The following is an 18,673-nucleotide window of genomic DNA, read 5'->3' on the forward strand; positions in this document are numbered from 1 at the left end:
AAATGAAACTTAAATTTCAAGATTGGTTTGCAATAAAATAATAAACCATTTATGTTAATTTGTTAATCGCCGTTGATTTTGTTCTGTTTGCTATAGGCTAACTAAACACGAGAGACTAGCTACTGATAGATTTCTCTTGTAAAAATTTGGAGCAATCCCGAAAACATGGATTGCGGCACGCTACATTTACATATCAAAATAGCCTGTCGAAAGTACCCTGCAATTTTCTATGGGTGTCATTATCCCGGTTCGAAACTGATATACCCTTGTCTTATGTTAAATTCAAAATTACAGCTTTCTTTAAAGGAGAGAGCCACTAAAATGAAATAGCTAACAACCATTATATCTAAGGAAGTAAATAGCAATGAAGTTTCACGGCAAAGGTAATGCAAACTATTTTGAACCATCTTAAATAGTTCACGCCGCGTTTCGTTGTAGAAAATGAAATCTGAAATAAAACCTTTGCAGCCTATGATTACCATCAGCTGATTGGCGATAACCAACACGCGTGAAAACACGTGTGTTTGTTACGCCCTGTTTTCTCAGGGCTGGAAATCCTTGTATAACACCGTACTTTATACAATAAAAATAAAGTTCTGATACAACGCGCGCTGCCATTGGTTGAAAGAGCGTGCTCTATGAGAGTACAGAGCATAGAGCTGAGCTAAAGTTGTCACGCCGTCTGCCAAATTATACTATGTTCGACCTTTTCTGAGACTTTTCTCTAGTTTTTTTTTCTTTAATTGAAAGTGAAATTTCGGAACAAGCGAATCGGCAGATAGCAACAGAAGAACCAAACAAAGGTTTGTAAACATGCCAGGCGCCGTAATTGACGTTATTATAACGTGAGCAGAGACGAAAATCATCAAAGAGAAATCAAAAGGTAGAGTCCGACTGTTTTGGATATTTTCACACTCGGTTAAATTGCAAGCTTACGCAAGGTAATGAAAATCAAACACAGCTAACACTTGTGTAGTATATACAGTTTCGTGTTCAAAAACAAAACAGAACAAAACAGGAATTATGAACAATGTAGCCAAACTAGTATAACTGTTAAAATTCATTCTAATCATGACGGTGTCAGAGCGACCGCGATCACGCTGAGGTCCAACGCAGCTAGCTCATCGGGGTGATCTCCGGTCATCGCAGTCAAGTAAGTCTCAGAAATTACATCGGCCGCCTTTCGAGAGAAAAACTAAAAGCTTGCTCTGATATCCTTACCGATGCGTCACTGCAGCCGAGTGTTACGGCTCTGTCATCCCGAGCAATCTTCATGTTCCGGAAAAAATTCGGCTGTCTTTCATTCATAAAACACACGCTTGAACAGTTTGTTTTCTAATTGTCATGTTGAAAAACTTGCGTGTTTTTATGAGCCACAATTCGGCCGGATTTCACAAAACATTTCACAATCAGATTCTGTATTAGAGACTTAAAAACTTCAGCCAAAAGAGTTAAATTTAACCTGTCGAACTATTAAGTTTGTAAACTATTGCAGAATGTGATCTTTGATGGTTTGATATTTTTTACAGCTTTGGTCTTGTACAGCCAATCAGATTATTTGAACCATCCCAACAGGGATTCTGATTGGCTTACTGTAGCTTGCTTAATAGGAGCAGAGAGCATGCTGACGACACTGTTGTTCGCTTTGGAAATAAAGTTTGTTTTGAAAATTGAAAGTAATGCTTGAGGAATTTAACGGATTCTTTATTATAAAACAAATAGAGAAGCCTTGACTGTGCTCTGTTCTGTCTACACATCTTTCGTGCTCTAGCCGCTTCCCTAAGTGCTTTACAACAGAACAGAACACAGACAAGGCTTCTATATTTGTTAATTAGAAGAAAGTAGTATAAAAAAGATTTCTCGCTAAGAGAACCTTTAGGAGAGACTAAAATTTGACAAAAAACTAAGTGTCTCATGTTAGAAAGAAAACTGTACATACCTGACTGGATGAAGCGGTGTGCACTTTCTGCGCTTGCGCCACTGATCTGTTTGGTGTTCATAAGATATTCTAGAACGTACACGTTAGGGGCAAGAAAAAGCATTGTTTGCTCCCCACATCCAGTAGGTTGGCGGAAAAATTTCTCCAGACCACCCTCGATAGTCGTGTTTATAACTGGACCAAGAAGGTTTCCTGATGGAAATGGATTATAGAGTTGGAACAACTATGAACCCATACAACTCGATTTCCCACTAAGTGAGAGTCTTGTTGTCATTTTCCCAAGGCTTTTCTTTTGATCATGGCCACAATATTTGTTCTTTTCTTTTCGGGCGAGATAATTTGCTGGACGTTCACGGTTTTCGTGTTCAAAACTTTACCACAGCTCCCCTTATAATTTACATCGCGTAGACAGTGGTCAATCACATTACAGTAAACAGCGTTGGCACTGCGCAAACGAACGCAACAGGTAAAAATTTGCCTGGAATTCATCGAGATTAGAAAATATTTACAAACGATAGCTTTTTTCATCAGGGTTTCCTAAAATTTAAAAGTAAACATTTTATGATTTTTTTTTAAAAAGCCAAAACATAATTCCTTCAATTATTTACTAAATTCTGTATGTTGACTTACCAGTCAAGTATACGACAGCTCCAGTTGAACCACTTATGGCTTTAGGGGGGATTGCGAAGTCAACTACAATAAATAACATTTACTTGTGTCATCTTTTAGGTTTTAGAAATACACATAGTACCACAGAATAATAAAAAAAGGCTCCTTTTTGACAACCTTATATTTATTCGAAACATGCCCCACGAATTAGACCAAAGATTTCCTCATATTAAATTATTTGGTGGAAAACTTAAAAAAGCCTTGCAAACAAAATTCGTCCATCTTGTCGCATGTGCTGTAACGCCCCTTTGGATTGTATGGCAGTTGTTAGCAGTTGTTTCTCACCACACATATTTGTTTCCAGACTGTTGTTTCGTAGTTTAACAATACTGCGTGTAGTTCAAACAGAGCGGACACGCAATTTGCTGATGCCCTTCAATTTCACGGCAACAAAATTGTATACTCCAAAATATTTAAGATGAAACATACTTGAAATGTTCCTTGGCGATGTGGTAGAACTGTGTCCTCCATTATTACTGTCATCATTGAGAATTCCTGCGAGTGTAAGCAAAGAACATCTATATCAATAACTATCACGGAGGGCCATCCCTGAGAAATTTTTCGTTTCCCACTGCCCGACCGACCGACTGACCAATATTTCAGCAATATACATGACGACAAGTCAAATTACAATACTTCCTCAGACTACACTTTGCAAAGAAGCCTGCATTTATAAACTGACCTTTTTATTTAAAAGTTAAACTTTTCTGGCTCCCTTGTTTAATTCCTCAGTCAATTATTTTTTGTTTTTTTTGCACTTTCATTTTTGCGCCAATCTCAAGAGCATGGAACTGAAAGTGAGTCATAGGAGGAGGGAAGTTCAAAATGAGTTACCTTTAGGATCCAGTGTAAAGGATCGTGAAGTACGATTTTCCTTTCCTTCTGGCTAACAGTTATGAAAAAATACAGAAAGCAATGGCATACATTTAAAAAGAAAAAAGTTAACACTGAAAGTTGAGGTAAGTTAAGACCGAAAAAACACATGACTTCAACATGATTTTGTCTTTCCAAGTTATGCAAGAGCAATTGATTTTTTTAAAACAGGGCTTAAATACCAAATCTCGCCTGTACGAAACCTGTTAGTTCTTTCTATAGCGACCTCACTTCTCCACGTAAGAATATTCACTGATTGGACATTTAAAACATTATTCTGCTTATTCACATCAAAAGTGCTCAATTACAAATCACATATTCCAGAAGGATTTTTTACGTGATACGATATACATTTAAGGATTCACTTTTGAACTTTAGGCGCTCATGTTACGTAAATATCTTCTTTGAATTAGGACAGAATTTTTTTCATTTTTTATTTGAGAGGAATAGAAAGCAAATAGTATTTCTCCACCTTCCATATAAAGTAAGCAAAATGTTTCGTAATTATATTCTGCAAATTTAAACTCACTTACCACAACAAGAAGCTCTCGTTTTACTGCATCCACTTCCCTTTTTTCCCAAAAGTCTTTATTACCTTCTTTTATTTCAAGAATCGATGTGACTTCGATTTCTATTTTTCCAGCTGTTTTGGGAATAATTGGGACTGCAACAGATCTGGCATCGTTTGGTTGAGGGTAGAGTATTCCGATCAAAACAAGGCTGTCATCGTCAGCAGTGGAACAGAAGTCTTTGTTACCTCTGAGGTATACCTTTGCCTTTTGGAGAGAAAATGAACCATACGAATGTTTAGTACTGTTTTCCCAGAGGCAATGAATGACCCATTTGGCTCAAAAGGTTCATTTACTCGTAAATGAACATTTGTAATAAAATACTAAGTACAGGAAATGAAAAAAAAAAAGAAAAAAAAAAAAAAAACTAGCTTAGTCAGTTATGATAAAGCACTCGCTTGGTCCTCTAAACCTCAAAGTGTGACTGGCACCTAATTTCGCCTTACAATATCACTCCTGAAGCACACATTAAGGTACGAGAACTAAGTTCTATCAGTTCTAAGACCAATGTATTGGGGTAAACACCAATAATAAATGTGAGCCAACTGACGAACTCGGAAAATGAATTATGCAGGGTGAGATGTTGAAGCCGTATTTTATAACGTTTGATACGCTTAGAAATATAGGTCTGATTATTAAAACAAAGTTTATCCCTTTTTTAATCAAACAGCGTTCGAAACCATCTTCAATTTAGCCGAACCTTTTTTCTGGACATTTATTTTTGTGAAGAGTGTCAAGAGGGCCGAAACTGACAGTAGAAAGATCATTTATTTGGTCAAATCGGTCCATGCACTTAGAGGGAAAACCTAAAGGGCCACTGATTTAGTAAAATCATTGCTTATGGTATGGTATGACCTCATGTATAACCGAACCATCGTCACCTGAACATAATAATGTAATAACCGCTAAGGTTAAGCCTACCCGATACTGATTGCCATTATTTATCTTATAGTTGAAAACTGTCGCCAGAATAGAAATCTGTTCTCCTCTTTTCACCGAATAAGGCATTGTGAGAGAAACAAAAAAATCTTTCTTTGAAACAATCTGTAGCGGTAAGGCAAGGCCCAATCCTGTTTCGTTATTGATGGCCACGGCCTGTATGACCCAGGTGGTTATAGTGTGGGGTGTCGTGACTCTTATTTCTGCAGTTCCATCCTCCCTGTAGAAAGGTAAGACAATTTTTTGTCAAGCCATTGAAGGAGTAACAGTTGTAAATTATATTTGTTCAACTCTTTTTATGGTCGGTTCTTGAGGTTTTTCGTAGAAACTCAAAATAGAAGTCGTAACATTTGTTTGATAGCGAACATTAGTAGCGAGCGGAGCTTCAGAGAGCGCTCTGTTTGAAAAGTTTTTTGTTCTGAGTCACATTTCTCACTGGTTGTGCAGAGGTACATCACGGAGCGACTGAAAAATGATGAAACCGTGGCCTTCTGAGTCAGTTTTAGCTGTGGGCTTTTCACAAGGGATCTATCTTAGGAAACCCCTCTTTCAGTAACCTGTGAAAGGTGAGCTGTATACTTAACTCTGAAGAATGCCAAAGTGAATTTTACATAGATCAGAGTAACCTTGACAAGGAAAATAACTTCAACCTGAGAAATAAATTTCTTGTTCGACGCTACATGCACATACGTACTTGGTTAAATAAATTTTTTCGATGCTTGTTTCGTTTTTTATTTCATGAATTTGAGTGTGTGCTTATTCATAGCCATCGATACGTTTAAAAATCCTTGATAATGATCAACAAATTTACGTTAGTAATAGTAATAATAATATTTATAATGCTAATACAATACATTTTGTATCAGTTTATCATCTTACCCAACGACACGCTCATCCCAAAGCCAGGTTTCTGGAAAGTCGGTTCTAACTTGATACCCTTCCTCAGCGAGGTACCGCTCATCATCATCTACACTCGGTGCACCACTTCTTCCAAGCAGGGCGGAATCTAAACGTTTTATCCAACACAAGTCGCTTTTCAGTCTTTATATCAAATACGCCGTTTTATATCGTAAAGATCGTTAAACCTTTAACCCCTTAGAGTGACTGGCATCTAATTTGTCCTTACAATATCACCACTGAGTCAGACATAAATGCCACGAGAATAGAGGAAATGATCACCAACTAAAGAAACTCTTCATTTAGTAGAAAAGGCTGTGATTATTCATCGCGGTGAATAACAATAAAAGCTAAGTTTTTTCGTTTGTCTCACGATGTAATCACGTGTGATGTAGATCGCGACGTTTCGACTGCATACTGCTAGTCTTCTTCAGGCGATGAGGTCGACTGGTCATGCGTGATCTTATAAAGCATGATGCTCTGCTGCGATTAGTTGTTTTTTCAACAGCTGAAAATCTAGGAAGACCTATGCAAGACAGAATTAAGGAGCACGATCGAGACATTCGACGCGCCCGTACCGAGACCTCCGCCGTTTCAGAGCACAACACCGGACACAAGCCACTTTGGAACGAAGTAAAGTTTATTGATCGTGACCCTTATTACTACATGCGCAGGGTCAATATAAGGCTTCACCCTAACAACATCAACAGGGATAGTGGAATAGAAATTCCAGAAGCGTGGATGCCCACGATCAAAAAACACAACAACAGGAGAGCCGTGCGACAGCGGACCGCCGGGGGAGCAAATCACTGAGTGAACAGCAAGGATCGAAATGCACCAATCAGAGCTGTTGAAAAAACAACTAATCACAGCAGAGCATTATACTTTATACCATCGCGCATGACCAGTCGACCTCATCACCTGAAGAAGACTAGCAGTATGCAGTCGAAACGTTGCGATCTACATCATACGTGACTACATCGTAAGACAAACGAAAAAACATACCTTTTAAACTCTTCATTGTTACACAAATTCTCCTCGTCAGCACCTTAGTAAATGTACAGAGAACAGTATGGAGAATATAAATACTGATGTTAGGGTGTAAAGGTTGTTTTTGTCGTCAAAACTCGTTAGCAAATCAACTTCAAACATACTGCCATTCTCGAGGTTGATAACTCAAAATCTACGCGGTAAGAATTGTCTCAACTTATAGAAAAAATGAAGCATTGGAATATAGTTTGGAATTTTTCCAGGTATGGTTCAGAGCTCACTGAACTCTACCTGTTATAATGTGTATGATATCATATATGATATAATGATAAATACAAAAACAGATGTTTTTGATGATAAAAGATATTAAGGTCGCAGTTCTAAAAACGTATCTCCATTTTTTCAGAGTAACGCACTTTGGTCGAACTCTAACAGTACCATCACTATCGCCGATATTTTTCTGTCATATTACGTTTAGGCAAAGCATTCATTGAAATATTGCAGTCAAATCGAAAAGTATGAGTATGAGTGCTAATTGTATTTTTTTTTTCATCTTTTTTCTTCTTTTTTTTTAATAATTTAAGCTCCTTTCCCAACAGTTTAGGCGCAAGACTTAAGCATGCAGTTTAACAACTGGGTTGAATTTAGGGAGGCAAAGCTGTTTTTACTTACCATTTCTGCCATACGTTTCTACGCAACAGGTCCAGAAGGCCTCCCTGCAGTCATCAGGCAAATTTTTGTTGGCGTCCAACGAAAGTTTCGCGCAAGTTACATTTCCACCAGCTTTTCTTCCCCATTCACAGCACATCTTCATAACTGTTGGATTAATAGTAACAGTGCACAATTGAAGGAAAAAAAACCGAGCCTCAAGTTTGAAATCAAGCAAAATTTACTTCAAATCATCCCTAAACGCTACTAGGTGAAATTCTTAGAAAACAAGTTATTTTCCGGTGCATCAATTGAACCTGGGGTTAAGAGACAGACACCGAAATTGGTGATTAGAAAGATTTAGCCCTATTAAGTAACTAAACTGTTTAGATACTCTGTATGGTCTTTGATAAGGTTTCCATATTATCCATATCGAATCTAAACAATGTTACGAACCAAGCCTTTTGATCCTTTATAGGCATTCAATGTAGTTTCCCTACTATGGGATAGTTGTTCTAGTTATTTATTGTCTCGTCTTCTTCGCCATCAAAAACGTGCAGCTAGACTGCTCCTTAATGACGACTTCTTCCAACCATCTGTAAACTTATTTTCCAAACTCAAATGGCTTCCTATTTTCGACCTTATAAAACTAAGAAAACTTGTACTCTTATTCACTATTCTTAATAATCCTGATGCTCCTCTTTGTCTTAAACGTAAATTCAATTCCTTGTCTTCCGTTCGTTTAACTGGTTTGCGCATTAGAACTTGCGCTTTTAATCTTCAAGTTCCCTTCCCGCGGTCTAATTCTGGAAAACGCAAATTTGCTTACTCTGCTGCCACCCTTTTTAATAGCCTTGACACTGATCTTGAGCGAATAGCCAGTGTATCTCTTTCCTCTACTATTTTTTCATCTAAATTAAAGCATAGAGTTCGTATCTTATTCCTTTAGTCGGGTTAGTGCCTTATGATTGTCGTTCTTCTCTTTATTGTAACAGTATTAGGAAGTAATTGTTTACATCATATTATATCTATATTAAACCATGCAATTTCTAGTTTTAGTTTCTCTCCCAGTATGTCGTTTTGCTGTTTAGTCATTATTTTATATACGTATTTGTACTGCTGTGAAGGCCGTAAGTTAGATAACTCACTAGGTTAATTACGTCACCTTCGTTAAATAAAGAATATTGTATTGTACGATTCACATTTTATGATCCAAGCAAAGCTGCGAAATAAACGTCTCTACTGTCAACAATCACAAAGACTGTATCAATTGTGGTGATCATATGGAAACTAAACTCAAATCTCCTTTCAGTTCTACCTGGGTCTGCCGATGATCTCCGTTTTCTTCGAGAACCATCTTCATCGCAGCCATAGCCTGAAAAATAATAAAAAAAGACATCACAACTTTAAGGTGCTTAGCCTTATCACCACTGTATTCATCTAAAATGAAATCTGTTAAAAATCATGACTCATATCAAGCTGAAACCTTCGCACACAGCCTTTAGAACTTAATGATCTCAAGGTACACTAAAGTTGTGCATATTTACCCTGCTACGGTAAGTAAAAAGAATTATCATGAAAATTATTTCATTATCAATGATTATTGTTAATTATTATTTAAGTTATTACGTCCTATGGTTATCTTATCCTAAAAAAACACTTAGTGCTGGTTATTTACCCGAGGTCTAACCCAAACCGCGGTTTTAGGCTTTCTTTATAAGAGGGTTGATTTGATTAGATAATATCATTCCACTTTTAGCTCTCAACCCTCTTTCACTGTTCGCAAAAATGAATGTTCAGACGAAAAGGTTCGGCTAAATTGAGGATTGTTTGGGACGCGGTTTTGTTAAAAAATGGCTAAACTTTGTTTGAATAACCGACCCTCAAACTTGCTAATGTTATCGAACATAGTCGAGTATTTTTTATATTTTTTGACGCAAGAAGTAAAAAGAATCACAAATTTAAATTTTCGAACATTATTAAGGAAAAGAGATTGGTACTTGTAATGAAATGGTTCGAGCTTCAGGGTGAAAAGAAATTCGTCGTGGTAACTTAACGTAATACCTATTTTGCTTCGAATTAACAAGAGTTTCAAATAATCAACTCACCATTTCTTCCATCGCTAACAAAGTTATCCGTCATGATGACAACACCAGCCCTCTGACAGGAAAGTAGAGAATGGAGAAATCGATGAAAATGTAAATAATCAAATGAAAAGTTTCAGCGCCGCATGTTCTTCGTCTCATATACCAGGGTACGTCTTCGGCCATGAGTGAATTTCAATCTTGTAACTGAGAAACTTTATACTAAACACGCTTACGCTTTACGCTAATTTGCGCTAAACAACAGAGAGAATTATCCTTTCTTTCTCCAAAATGTATGAACTAGTAGTGTCTCCCTCCATGGAGGAAGCCATCCGCTACACACAGGCTATGTCGTGTAGCCGACATGTTATCATCTTATTATCTATGTCGATCTCTTCGTCACTTAAAATTTTCAATGATTCACGTTCCATGTCATTATTTTGAGTACCAACCTTAAAAATGTCTCTGTTATTTTTTCCTCCACCGACACCACAGCCAAGATCAAGTTCTTTAGCGGCCTTAAGAACCTAAGACGTTAATACATTTTACTTGTAAACCCAGAGACTGATTTTTGTCTTAACGGTTATTAGGAATTAACCAGTTAATGGTAAATCTTTTGAATATTACGGGGCTACAAAGTACCAAATATTATACTTTTTTATAAACCTCTTTTTTGCGCCCATTTTAGAAACCTTACTACAAGCAAAAAATCGCTCGGCAAAGATTTTTTCCGGGAACTAAATTTCCTTTTCTACTTTTATAGTATAGCCGCGTGATCACAATAATTTTCATTGCAGAAATACATGTTCTACCGTCCTATGAGGATTGAAGGGTTAACTGTACTTTTTCACGCCAAGTTTCTGCAGTTGCAAAACCCGCACGTTAGTATGGAGAGTCAATATTTGGTTCAAATTTACACAAATCGTTATTAAAACTGGATCAATCGCTAGTGTATAAGGTACGAATCGAAGATTACGAATATGCAAAATCTCAGGGATCAATTTCAATCGCTAATGTTACCACCTAATGTGTAATGGATAATGTATGGATATTATTGGCAGAAGTTACATGTCAATCACTTCTGGAAGTTAAATGGTTAACTCTTCAATCATCGTCGCTAAATGGACTTGACATTTAAGACGTAAAGAAAGAAAGGAAAAACGAAGAAGTGAACGCACTAGATAGGATGTTCAGATGCAATGAGCGCGAACGAAATCAATCTTTTATAACGCAAATGCAAACTTTATACAGCACAGTTTAACACCGTATTAGATAACATAGGGAATAATCCTCTTTCACAAAAGGAGGGGGAATCGGGGGGGGGGGGGGGAGGGGAGGGGTTAATTTCGTTTCGCCTTTACAATCGCATCGTTTACTATAGCCTTCCTTTCAACTACCGAACGCCTGGAACAGGCTCTTAAAAGCGGAGCCAGGCAGGCTAATTTGTGTTTCTATGAAAGAATATTCATTCATCCATCGTAAAAAAGGTCTATACCAAAGCATGATTTGATTGAGTTACCCGCTCTTTGTTGAGTCTATTCTCGTTTCTCAGTAGATAAACACTCTTGTCCACCCCTAGGATTCCCAGACGCGTTCCTTTAGGGGCCCTGAGTTTAATCACATGATTTTTCGCAGGTTGTGTCTCAACTTTGTTTTGAGTTTCACCTCCGTGTTTGCCTTCATAAGTAAACTCAACCTGTCAAGAAAAGGAAGAGACAAATGTTGCAGTAACTTTTCCATAATCGAGTAACATGCATACATGTCAAGTTCAACACGGTTGCTTGCCGTAAACATTAAACCATGAAGCTCTAGAACCAAAACTGCAACGAGTTTTGAATACGTAATTGAGCTACATGTGGGGAGCTTCACTCTGCAGTTACGAACAAGAAATTTGTGCCAAACCTTCAAGAAATCCTCTAAATCTTTTCCTCTAAATAATAGTAATAGGACTGAGTGAAGTACAAATTCGGTCTGTAATCATACGAGTGATAACGCGCAGCGGGAGTAGGATTTGTTTATCACGAGTATCATTACAGATCAAATTGGACGACACGAATTCTTACCAATTAATCATAAAAATTGTATTTTCCGACGAAGGAAAAATAGCCAAGTTATGAAAGAAAAGGAAAATTTTCATTGAAAGACAGACAAATTCTATGGTTATGGAAACCAAGGTTGTGATTGGTTGATTCAAACTACAATTTCGAATGAGATTAGTTGATTTAAACTACAACTTTGAATATGATTGACTTATTGAACTTTCCGATAGCAAACTGTCCAATAAAGATTCTCTTTTGCATACGTTTCTCCTAAGCTGTGTTGAGTGCCAGTATGGTATTTGTGAGTCAGTTCAATCTTCTTGCAAGTAGTTAGCCTATTTCATTATGCTATTAGCCCATTCCTATTTCATAATCATACCTACCTTTTTGGTCAGGTTTTTCTTTAAAAGTTTTTGACCACAAATCTTATTTTATTTGAGTTTTTATGAGCAATATTTAACCTGATTTCTTTTATTTTTTTTTTAAGTCTCATTTACATTTTTCATGGTATTCTTAGATAGCTGTAGAATAGTTTTATAGGTGAATCATTGTAAAGCACCACTGATCATTTCTATGTAAATAACACTACAGAAATACTCGAATTATTATTATTGAATTATTATGGCATACCTTTGTCGGGAGTTTTTCCTCAACTTTAAGCAAAATGCTGTCAGCTACGACTCGTCCACTGCTGTGAATATAGTAAACAATCAAACGCGCGGATGGTGACATTTCAGGAGTGATTTGAAGGGACCAGCTTTTTGTTTCGCTTTTAAAGCCGTCCGCAAGCACTTCAGTGGTGTGGTGAGAAAGAATCCTTCCCCTTGAAACCACCTAGTTAAGTGAACCATTTAAACGTTAGTAAGGGAACTTTTTGAAATGAATGAAAACATTATTGTTTTAACTGAAGACCCTTTTCAAAGCTTCAGAAATGAAGGTGTTTCCCTGTTAAAGAAAACGGGAATTGTGAGTCTGTTTTTCCTAATTATGTTCTGTCACGTCGGCTTTTTGGCGCGAGATGACCTAAACTTAACTAACCAAAGATATTGCAAAACCTCTGCAAAGGGTGTAAGGAAAGAAAAGAATCGTATTAAAGCCTGTAATTACTGTAAATATTAGTTACTATGTATCCCTAAAAATGCTTAGTAATGCTGACATGCATACCATGGAACTTTTTAAAACATTTTATTGGCTCAGTAGCTATGCTGTACTAATACTAATGTAAATGCGCTGTAAGCTTTCGGAATGTTTTGGAATACTTTGTAAAGGTATATAACAACTCAGTCGTTTAGTAGACGTAGTAGTAGGTGCTGTTGTCAGGAGTGTCCGACTGTTTAGAAAACTATACCGAGGGAGCTACTGTGAAAGATTGTTCATTTCATGGAACTTTGGGGACACCTGTGAGATTGTGTTAGTGGTGAGCCAAGATATAAACTGTAATGAGTTTATTAAGTTTATTAACGATAATTAATGTATTGCCTTTAGGGGTCGCTCCTTAGTTAGAATATTACAAGTTGTTTTCATAAATCAGAAGGGTTTGAAGGAGTACAATGTTCTTTCTGTTGTTTACATTATACCGTAACAAGCCACTCACCACATACGAAAAAACGGCAGCTTTGTCATCATTTTTCCGGTAGGTTTCAATATTAGACTTGCCATCGACCTAAGTGATTTTAGAACAGACATTTTGTTACACATCCAATCAAACAATAGTCCCATTTATCAGCCCATGAATATGACGGTTATTCTGATCAATCAAGTAACATGAAGATACCAAGAAACACTTAAATGACAGTTTACATCGAACCATTTAAGGTAGTTTCCTTTGCTATTTACAACACTACACGAGTTGCCTATATTATGATAAATTTCTCGATTCCTCTCGGAAACGATAAGGTTTACAAGTTGTTCAAAGCTCGCAGCGAATACTTTCAAGTCTTGCTATACATTAAGCGCAGAAACTTCTATCGTAGAGTTTAAGTTCAAGGTCCTCTCAAAGGTAAAGCGAAATCCTGTCGACTACCCGAGCCAATAATGATTTTTTTTTCAAGCACAACTAATGATCTAAACAGATCACACTAAAAATATGGCGACCGCACGGCTGGCTTTTAAAGTGTTTTAATTGGTATTTCGTTCTCTTACAGTCGAAATGAACTTTTATAGTACCCGAATATGATGGAACTATACGAAAAAACTGAAAAAATGCACGAAAAAGTTCACGAGTTGCCCTCCTCTCTTTTTCAAAGGGGAGGCAGATATTACGGGTGGAAAGTGAAAACTGAGCTTGCTTACTTTGAACGAAGTTTCGCATCATATGGACATTGAATACACAACCGGCTCATAGTTTGCCTTTAATTTATCCTTTCACTATTAAGTCCTACATTTCGATTCTCCTCGCCGTCTGCCATAAGTATTGAAGTGAAGTTATCCAAGTTCCATGATCAGTGTTTTTTACATCTTTTTCTTGGCGACGTATTGATATTACGATGAGAAATTGAATAATGGTCATTACATGGAGTTAAAGAGTCGATTACCATCGTCACGATTAACAGCTACCTTCAACTTTCCTGACGGGGGATGACGAATTACAATCAGTGGTCCATTTTCTGCGTCGAATCGTTGCAGCACGAAGTTAGCCAGAGCGGGCTGGGTATTTTCTTTGACGGCTTCAACCTACGTCGAAACAAACATTCGTAACAAAGCTTTGGACTTGAAACAATCTGCTCTGATTTTAAAACAGAAAATCAGATAAAAGGGTTTTTTAAGAGGGTTATTATCAGTATTACTACGCGGTCGAAAAGCAAAACGCAATAAATTTTACATTTGTTAATGCATTAACTAGCTCAATAAATTTTCAAATGAATTACACCCATTTTGAAATCACTGGTGGTCCCTGTAATCTGATTGGCTCTAAATGGTGCGATTTATTCACGAATCGCATCATTTTTTGTTTTAAATCGCATCTTTTTCCCTGCCAATGAGGAGGCTGCACTAAAAACAAAACAACCAATCAGATTTTAAGGCTTGTTTAAAGTAACCAATCAAATTTCAGGAAAATGAAAGACAAAGAGTATCATGTGGCAAATTTTGCAACTTTTGTTTCCAAACTCTTACTTTTTCCCCCCAAAAATTGGATGAATTTAATTTCAGACCGGCTCAGTACTGCATCAATAAAATATTTGAACTGACCAAGTCCTGTATTTGGGCGATTTCAAAATGGATGTAATGAAGTGATAATTGAACCTCGTGTCGTGCAATTTTGGTCTGAAATCATACTTGTGATTTCAAATCGAACTCACGCTGCGCACTCGTTCGGTTTTGAAATTATACGTATGATTTCAGCCCAAACTGCACTCCACTCAGTTCAATTACCATTATTTATCGGTCCCTGAAGAAAAGAAATCAACTTTTCAAACCTCTATCTTAATGGTTTGGCAGTCGGTGCAGGCATCAACTGTAAACTCAGCTTCGCCGTTCTCAATCGTTTTGTCCTCTAATGTGGTCAAGCGTTTCTCTTCTTTCAAGCTTTTCCCTGTGGCGGATAATCTCACAGATATGGACTCGGTAGGCTTTTCATTCAGCGACACCACAACCTTAAACACAGTTCAAAGAAAGTTTTTCATACTAGAATGATACTTAGCCTAAATGGCAAATGCGGTCAAAGTAAAATCCCTAACTGTGGAGAATGGATCATGAAGAGTTCTTATATAGATAGGCGGCTTGGCAAATTCAAGGATTTCAATAGCTTTTCCAGAAGAGGTTATCAGTAGTGGTAAAGAAGGCTGAGAACGAGAAGCTCGTCAAACAAATATTGTCAACAATATCTTAACAGGCGAGGGTAAGAGGCTCTACAAAGACTTTACTTTTCAATACACCATCAGTAGATTCACATTATGCGTATACCTAAGAGTAGAGCTAAAAAAAATGAAATGTCATTATTCATATCTTGTGTCTTTCACCTTCACAGTAAAAGGCATTCCAGGTTTAAAGTACTTTGGAGTGTCTATGATCTCGACCAGATAGGGGTTTGATGTAAACTTGCACGATTTATCCACCGCAGTCTCCTTTTCACCGGTCGCCCGTTCTGTGACGTCAGCCTGAACATGAAGTCTACCACCTTCTGGGAACCAGATTTCTCCGGCCACATTTTTAATAAAATTCACCCTTTCTTCCACTGTAGCAGTGCCTCTTTCGTCAAGCTATTCCAATAAATCAACACACAAAAAAGGAAACAGTCATTCCGTCTAAGCAATTAGATTTTTCGATCAATGTCAGTATCTGAGAAAATGAGCACCTACCCCTCCCCTAACCCAACTTTAACTCAAACTTGTTATCAGTTGACTGTTATTGGGTTAGGAGAGGAGTCGCTGCGCAGCTGCTAAGTTACAGACATCGATCCAGATTTTAGAAAAGTAGTAGACTTTAAGCATAGCATTCATACTTTTCTTTCAACACAAAGTTCAGAATTTGACTAAATTTAACGAACCCATGCAATTTCATAATCCCTGAACAACTCTTTTACGATCAGTTTTCACCAGAGAACCTCTCTACATAAGTATAAAATGAAATGAAATCACTTACCAATACTAGCTGAGTAGCAATCGGAATAACCTTTCCTTTCAAAGCAATGCTCAAATAGACATTCGCAGACCCGACAACCGGCTTTCCATAAGTGTAACTTTGGGAGGAAAAATGCATAGGTGAAACAACATATGTGTGCTGTGATATGTCAAGTACTACGTCATATATACATTGGCAGACTCTAAGTATGTCTCAACCTCTCAGCTCAGCTGAACTTTTCGCTCTCTTAAATTACTTTGCTACCGAGGGTAACTTCTACACAGCAATTTTCAATGAAGTGTCGAAAGTAAGCCGGGATTGCTTTTATTTTGCTTAACTTTGCGATTGTTCCAGGAAACTTAAGTCATCCTCTGAACAAATCGGATTTAAAACTAAAAACAATCGCGACTTGGTCATTCGCGTTTACCCGCGCCTTATCCTTTAACTCACAGGATCCGATTGTAAATTCTCCCCACCACCTGCTACACATCTCCTTATAAATTAGTTAGAGAACTTGGTGTTAGATCAAGATAGTTTGAATATTCTCATTACCAGTCTGCTGGATAAAGTAAGAATATTATGGGGAGAAGTTTCATGTTGATCACTTCTGGGAGTTAAAGGGTTAAGTAGCCTGCTTATTTTCCTTTGGAGTTCTCATGACTACAGTCGAGGAGAAAAAGCTAGGAAAAATCGACCTCGTAGCAACCTAACTAGAAAAAAGGTTTGACATCGGATTATAATGGCCTTTTACCCAGAGGTCATCGCTATGTTAGTCGTAGTCACAAATCATGAGGTCAGTGACTTCAGTGCTATTGGTGGCGTTGAGGTGCTTTTGGAAGAATCAATCTTTACGTGTTCAGGAACGTTTTATCACTACATTGGGAACTATTTGACAAAATAAATTAAAGTCTGAAGGGATTATGCAACTTTGGAAGCTTCTTAATGCGAGACAATGTCGGTTGGTTAATTAACCGTTACCATGGCAATATTTTATGAGGATTCTGAGAAAATCAAGAAAAAGAAGTGATTTTATGAATTGTTATCAAAATTACCGAAAAGAATAAATGGGAGATGTTGTTCGTTCGAAAAATACCTGTTGAGCTCTGATAAGAGGTTTGTTGGTCGATTGGGTGGATCAATTTGCTTAAATAAGAGCTCCAGATCGCAAGGTCGGTCGATCGGGGAATCAATGAGCTCTGAGATACGAGCTCCAGATCCCAAAGGTTTTTTTGGTCGATCAAGGAGTTAATGAGCTCTGATAAGAGATCCCGATCGCAAGAGGTTTGTTGGTCGATCAGTTGATTCAATGAGTTCCGATAAGAGCTCCCGATCGCAAGGAATTGTTGATCGATCAGGTGGGTCAATGAGCTCCAATAAGAGCTACCGATCGCAAGGAATTTGCCGGTCGATCGGGGAGTCAATGAGCTCTGATAGGAGCTCCTGATCGGGTGGGTAAATGAACTCTGATAAGAGCTCCCAATCGCAAGGAATTTGTTGGTCGATCGGTTGATTCTAGGAGCTCTGATAAGAGTTTTACCGATGGCAAGGAATTTGTTGGTTGATAGTGTTTATCAATGAGCTCTGATAAGAGCTTCCAATCGCAAAGATTTTGTCGGTTGATCGGGTGGATCAATGAGCTCCGATAAGAGCTCCCGATCGCATGGAGTTTGTTAGTCGATCGGGGAGTTAGTGCCCTTTGATAAGAACTCCCGATGACAAAGGAGTTTGTTAGTCTATCAAGGAGTCAGTTAGCTCTGGTAAGAACTGCTGATCCCAAAGAATTTGGTGGTCGATCGGCCGGGGAGTCAACGAGCTCTGATAAAAGCTTCCGATGTCAAGGAATTGGTCGGTCGATCGGGGAGTCAGTGATTAGAGTTCTCGATCGCATGAAGGTTATTGGTTTATAGGTGCCCAATGTTCATCATTCATCAAGTATGGACCTACATGACAGCCAGACGATTTGGGTCTTCTCAATTCTGAAAACCTGCGGGCGGAGGATATGAAATCATTGATCGGGAAAGACAACAAGGAGCATGCTATGAGGTGCCTTCAAGACTTCATGTACATGATATTGCTGAACTATCAACTGCGTTTATCATAGATGGTATAGCAATTGTGTAGATGAGGAGGGATGTGGGTTCAGTTACTTTTGGAGTGCTCGCAAATAAGTACTTCGAGGTCATAAAAGAATGGCGGCAATTGTGTGGATATCGTGTGTGATTACTATGACAAGGAGAACTCCATTAAATTGGGCGAACAAGTCAGAGGAGCGTCATCCACTAGTTAACAAGTGAGAATGTCAAGTTTATTCACGCCAGTCCCCAAAAAAATGGAACAGTTTTATCTCAAATTTAGAAAACAAGACCAAACTGAAAATTGTTGTAGGTAGCACTTGGTAAGGGATTGCAAGGAAGGTGCTTCCAGCGGGATACTTTGGAAATTGGAAGGAAGTAGCATCAGTGGCGT

At 37.8% G+C, this 18,673-nt stretch overlaps 1 protein-coding gene across 1 annotated transcript in view; it reads right to left on the bottom strand.

Moving 5' to 3' along the window:
* Positions 1 to 18,673, bottom strand: part of LOC131775558 (complement C3-like) — a 36,800-nt gene that overhangs the window by 10,088 nt on the left and 8,039 nt on the right. Inside the window, exons 11-28 of the mRNA XM_059091677.2 lie at positions 16,229 to 16,325; positions 15,607 to 15,846; positions 15,064 to 15,240; positions 14,204 to 14,320; positions 13,242 to 13,310; positions 12,278 to 12,481; positions 11,128 to 11,304; positions 10,061 to 10,135; positions 9,633 to 9,684; positions 8,843 to 8,899; positions 7,549 to 7,692; positions 5,869 to 5,995; positions 4,972 to 5,209; positions 4,015 to 4,257; positions 3,443 to 3,494; positions 3,038 to 3,103; positions 2,570 to 2,632; positions 1,940 to 2,131 (exon numbers count right to left, since the gene is read on the bottom strand). Coding sequence (XP_058947660.2) covers positions 1,940 to 2,131; positions 2,570 to 2,632; positions 3,038 to 3,103; positions 3,443 to 3,494; positions 4,015 to 4,257; positions 4,972 to 5,209; positions 5,869 to 5,995; positions 7,549 to 7,692; positions 8,843 to 8,899; positions 9,633 to 9,684; positions 10,061 to 10,135; positions 11,128 to 11,304; positions 12,278 to 12,481; positions 13,242 to 13,310; positions 14,204 to 14,320; positions 15,064 to 15,240; positions 15,607 to 15,846; positions 16,229 to 16,325 — 2,390 coding nt within the window. The remainder of the gene's footprint in view (positions 1 to 1,939; positions 2,132 to 2,569; positions 2,633 to 3,037; positions 3,104 to 3,442; positions 3,495 to 4,014; positions 4,258 to 4,971; positions 5,210 to 5,868; positions 5,996 to 7,548; positions 7,693 to 8,842; positions 8,900 to 9,632; positions 9,685 to 10,060; positions 10,136 to 11,127; positions 11,305 to 12,277; positions 12,482 to 13,241; positions 13,311 to 14,203; positions 14,321 to 15,063; positions 15,241 to 15,606; positions 15,847 to 16,228; positions 16,326 to 18,673) is intronic.

This window comes from Pocillopora verrucosa, chromosome 4 (assembly GCF_036669915.1).
Source record: "Pocillopora verrucosa isolate sample1 chromosome 4, ASM3666991v2, whole genome shotgun sequence".
NCBI classification, from domain to species: domain Eukaryota; kingdom Metazoa; phylum Cnidaria; class Anthozoa; order Scleractinia; family Pocilloporidae; genus Pocillopora; species Pocillopora verrucosa.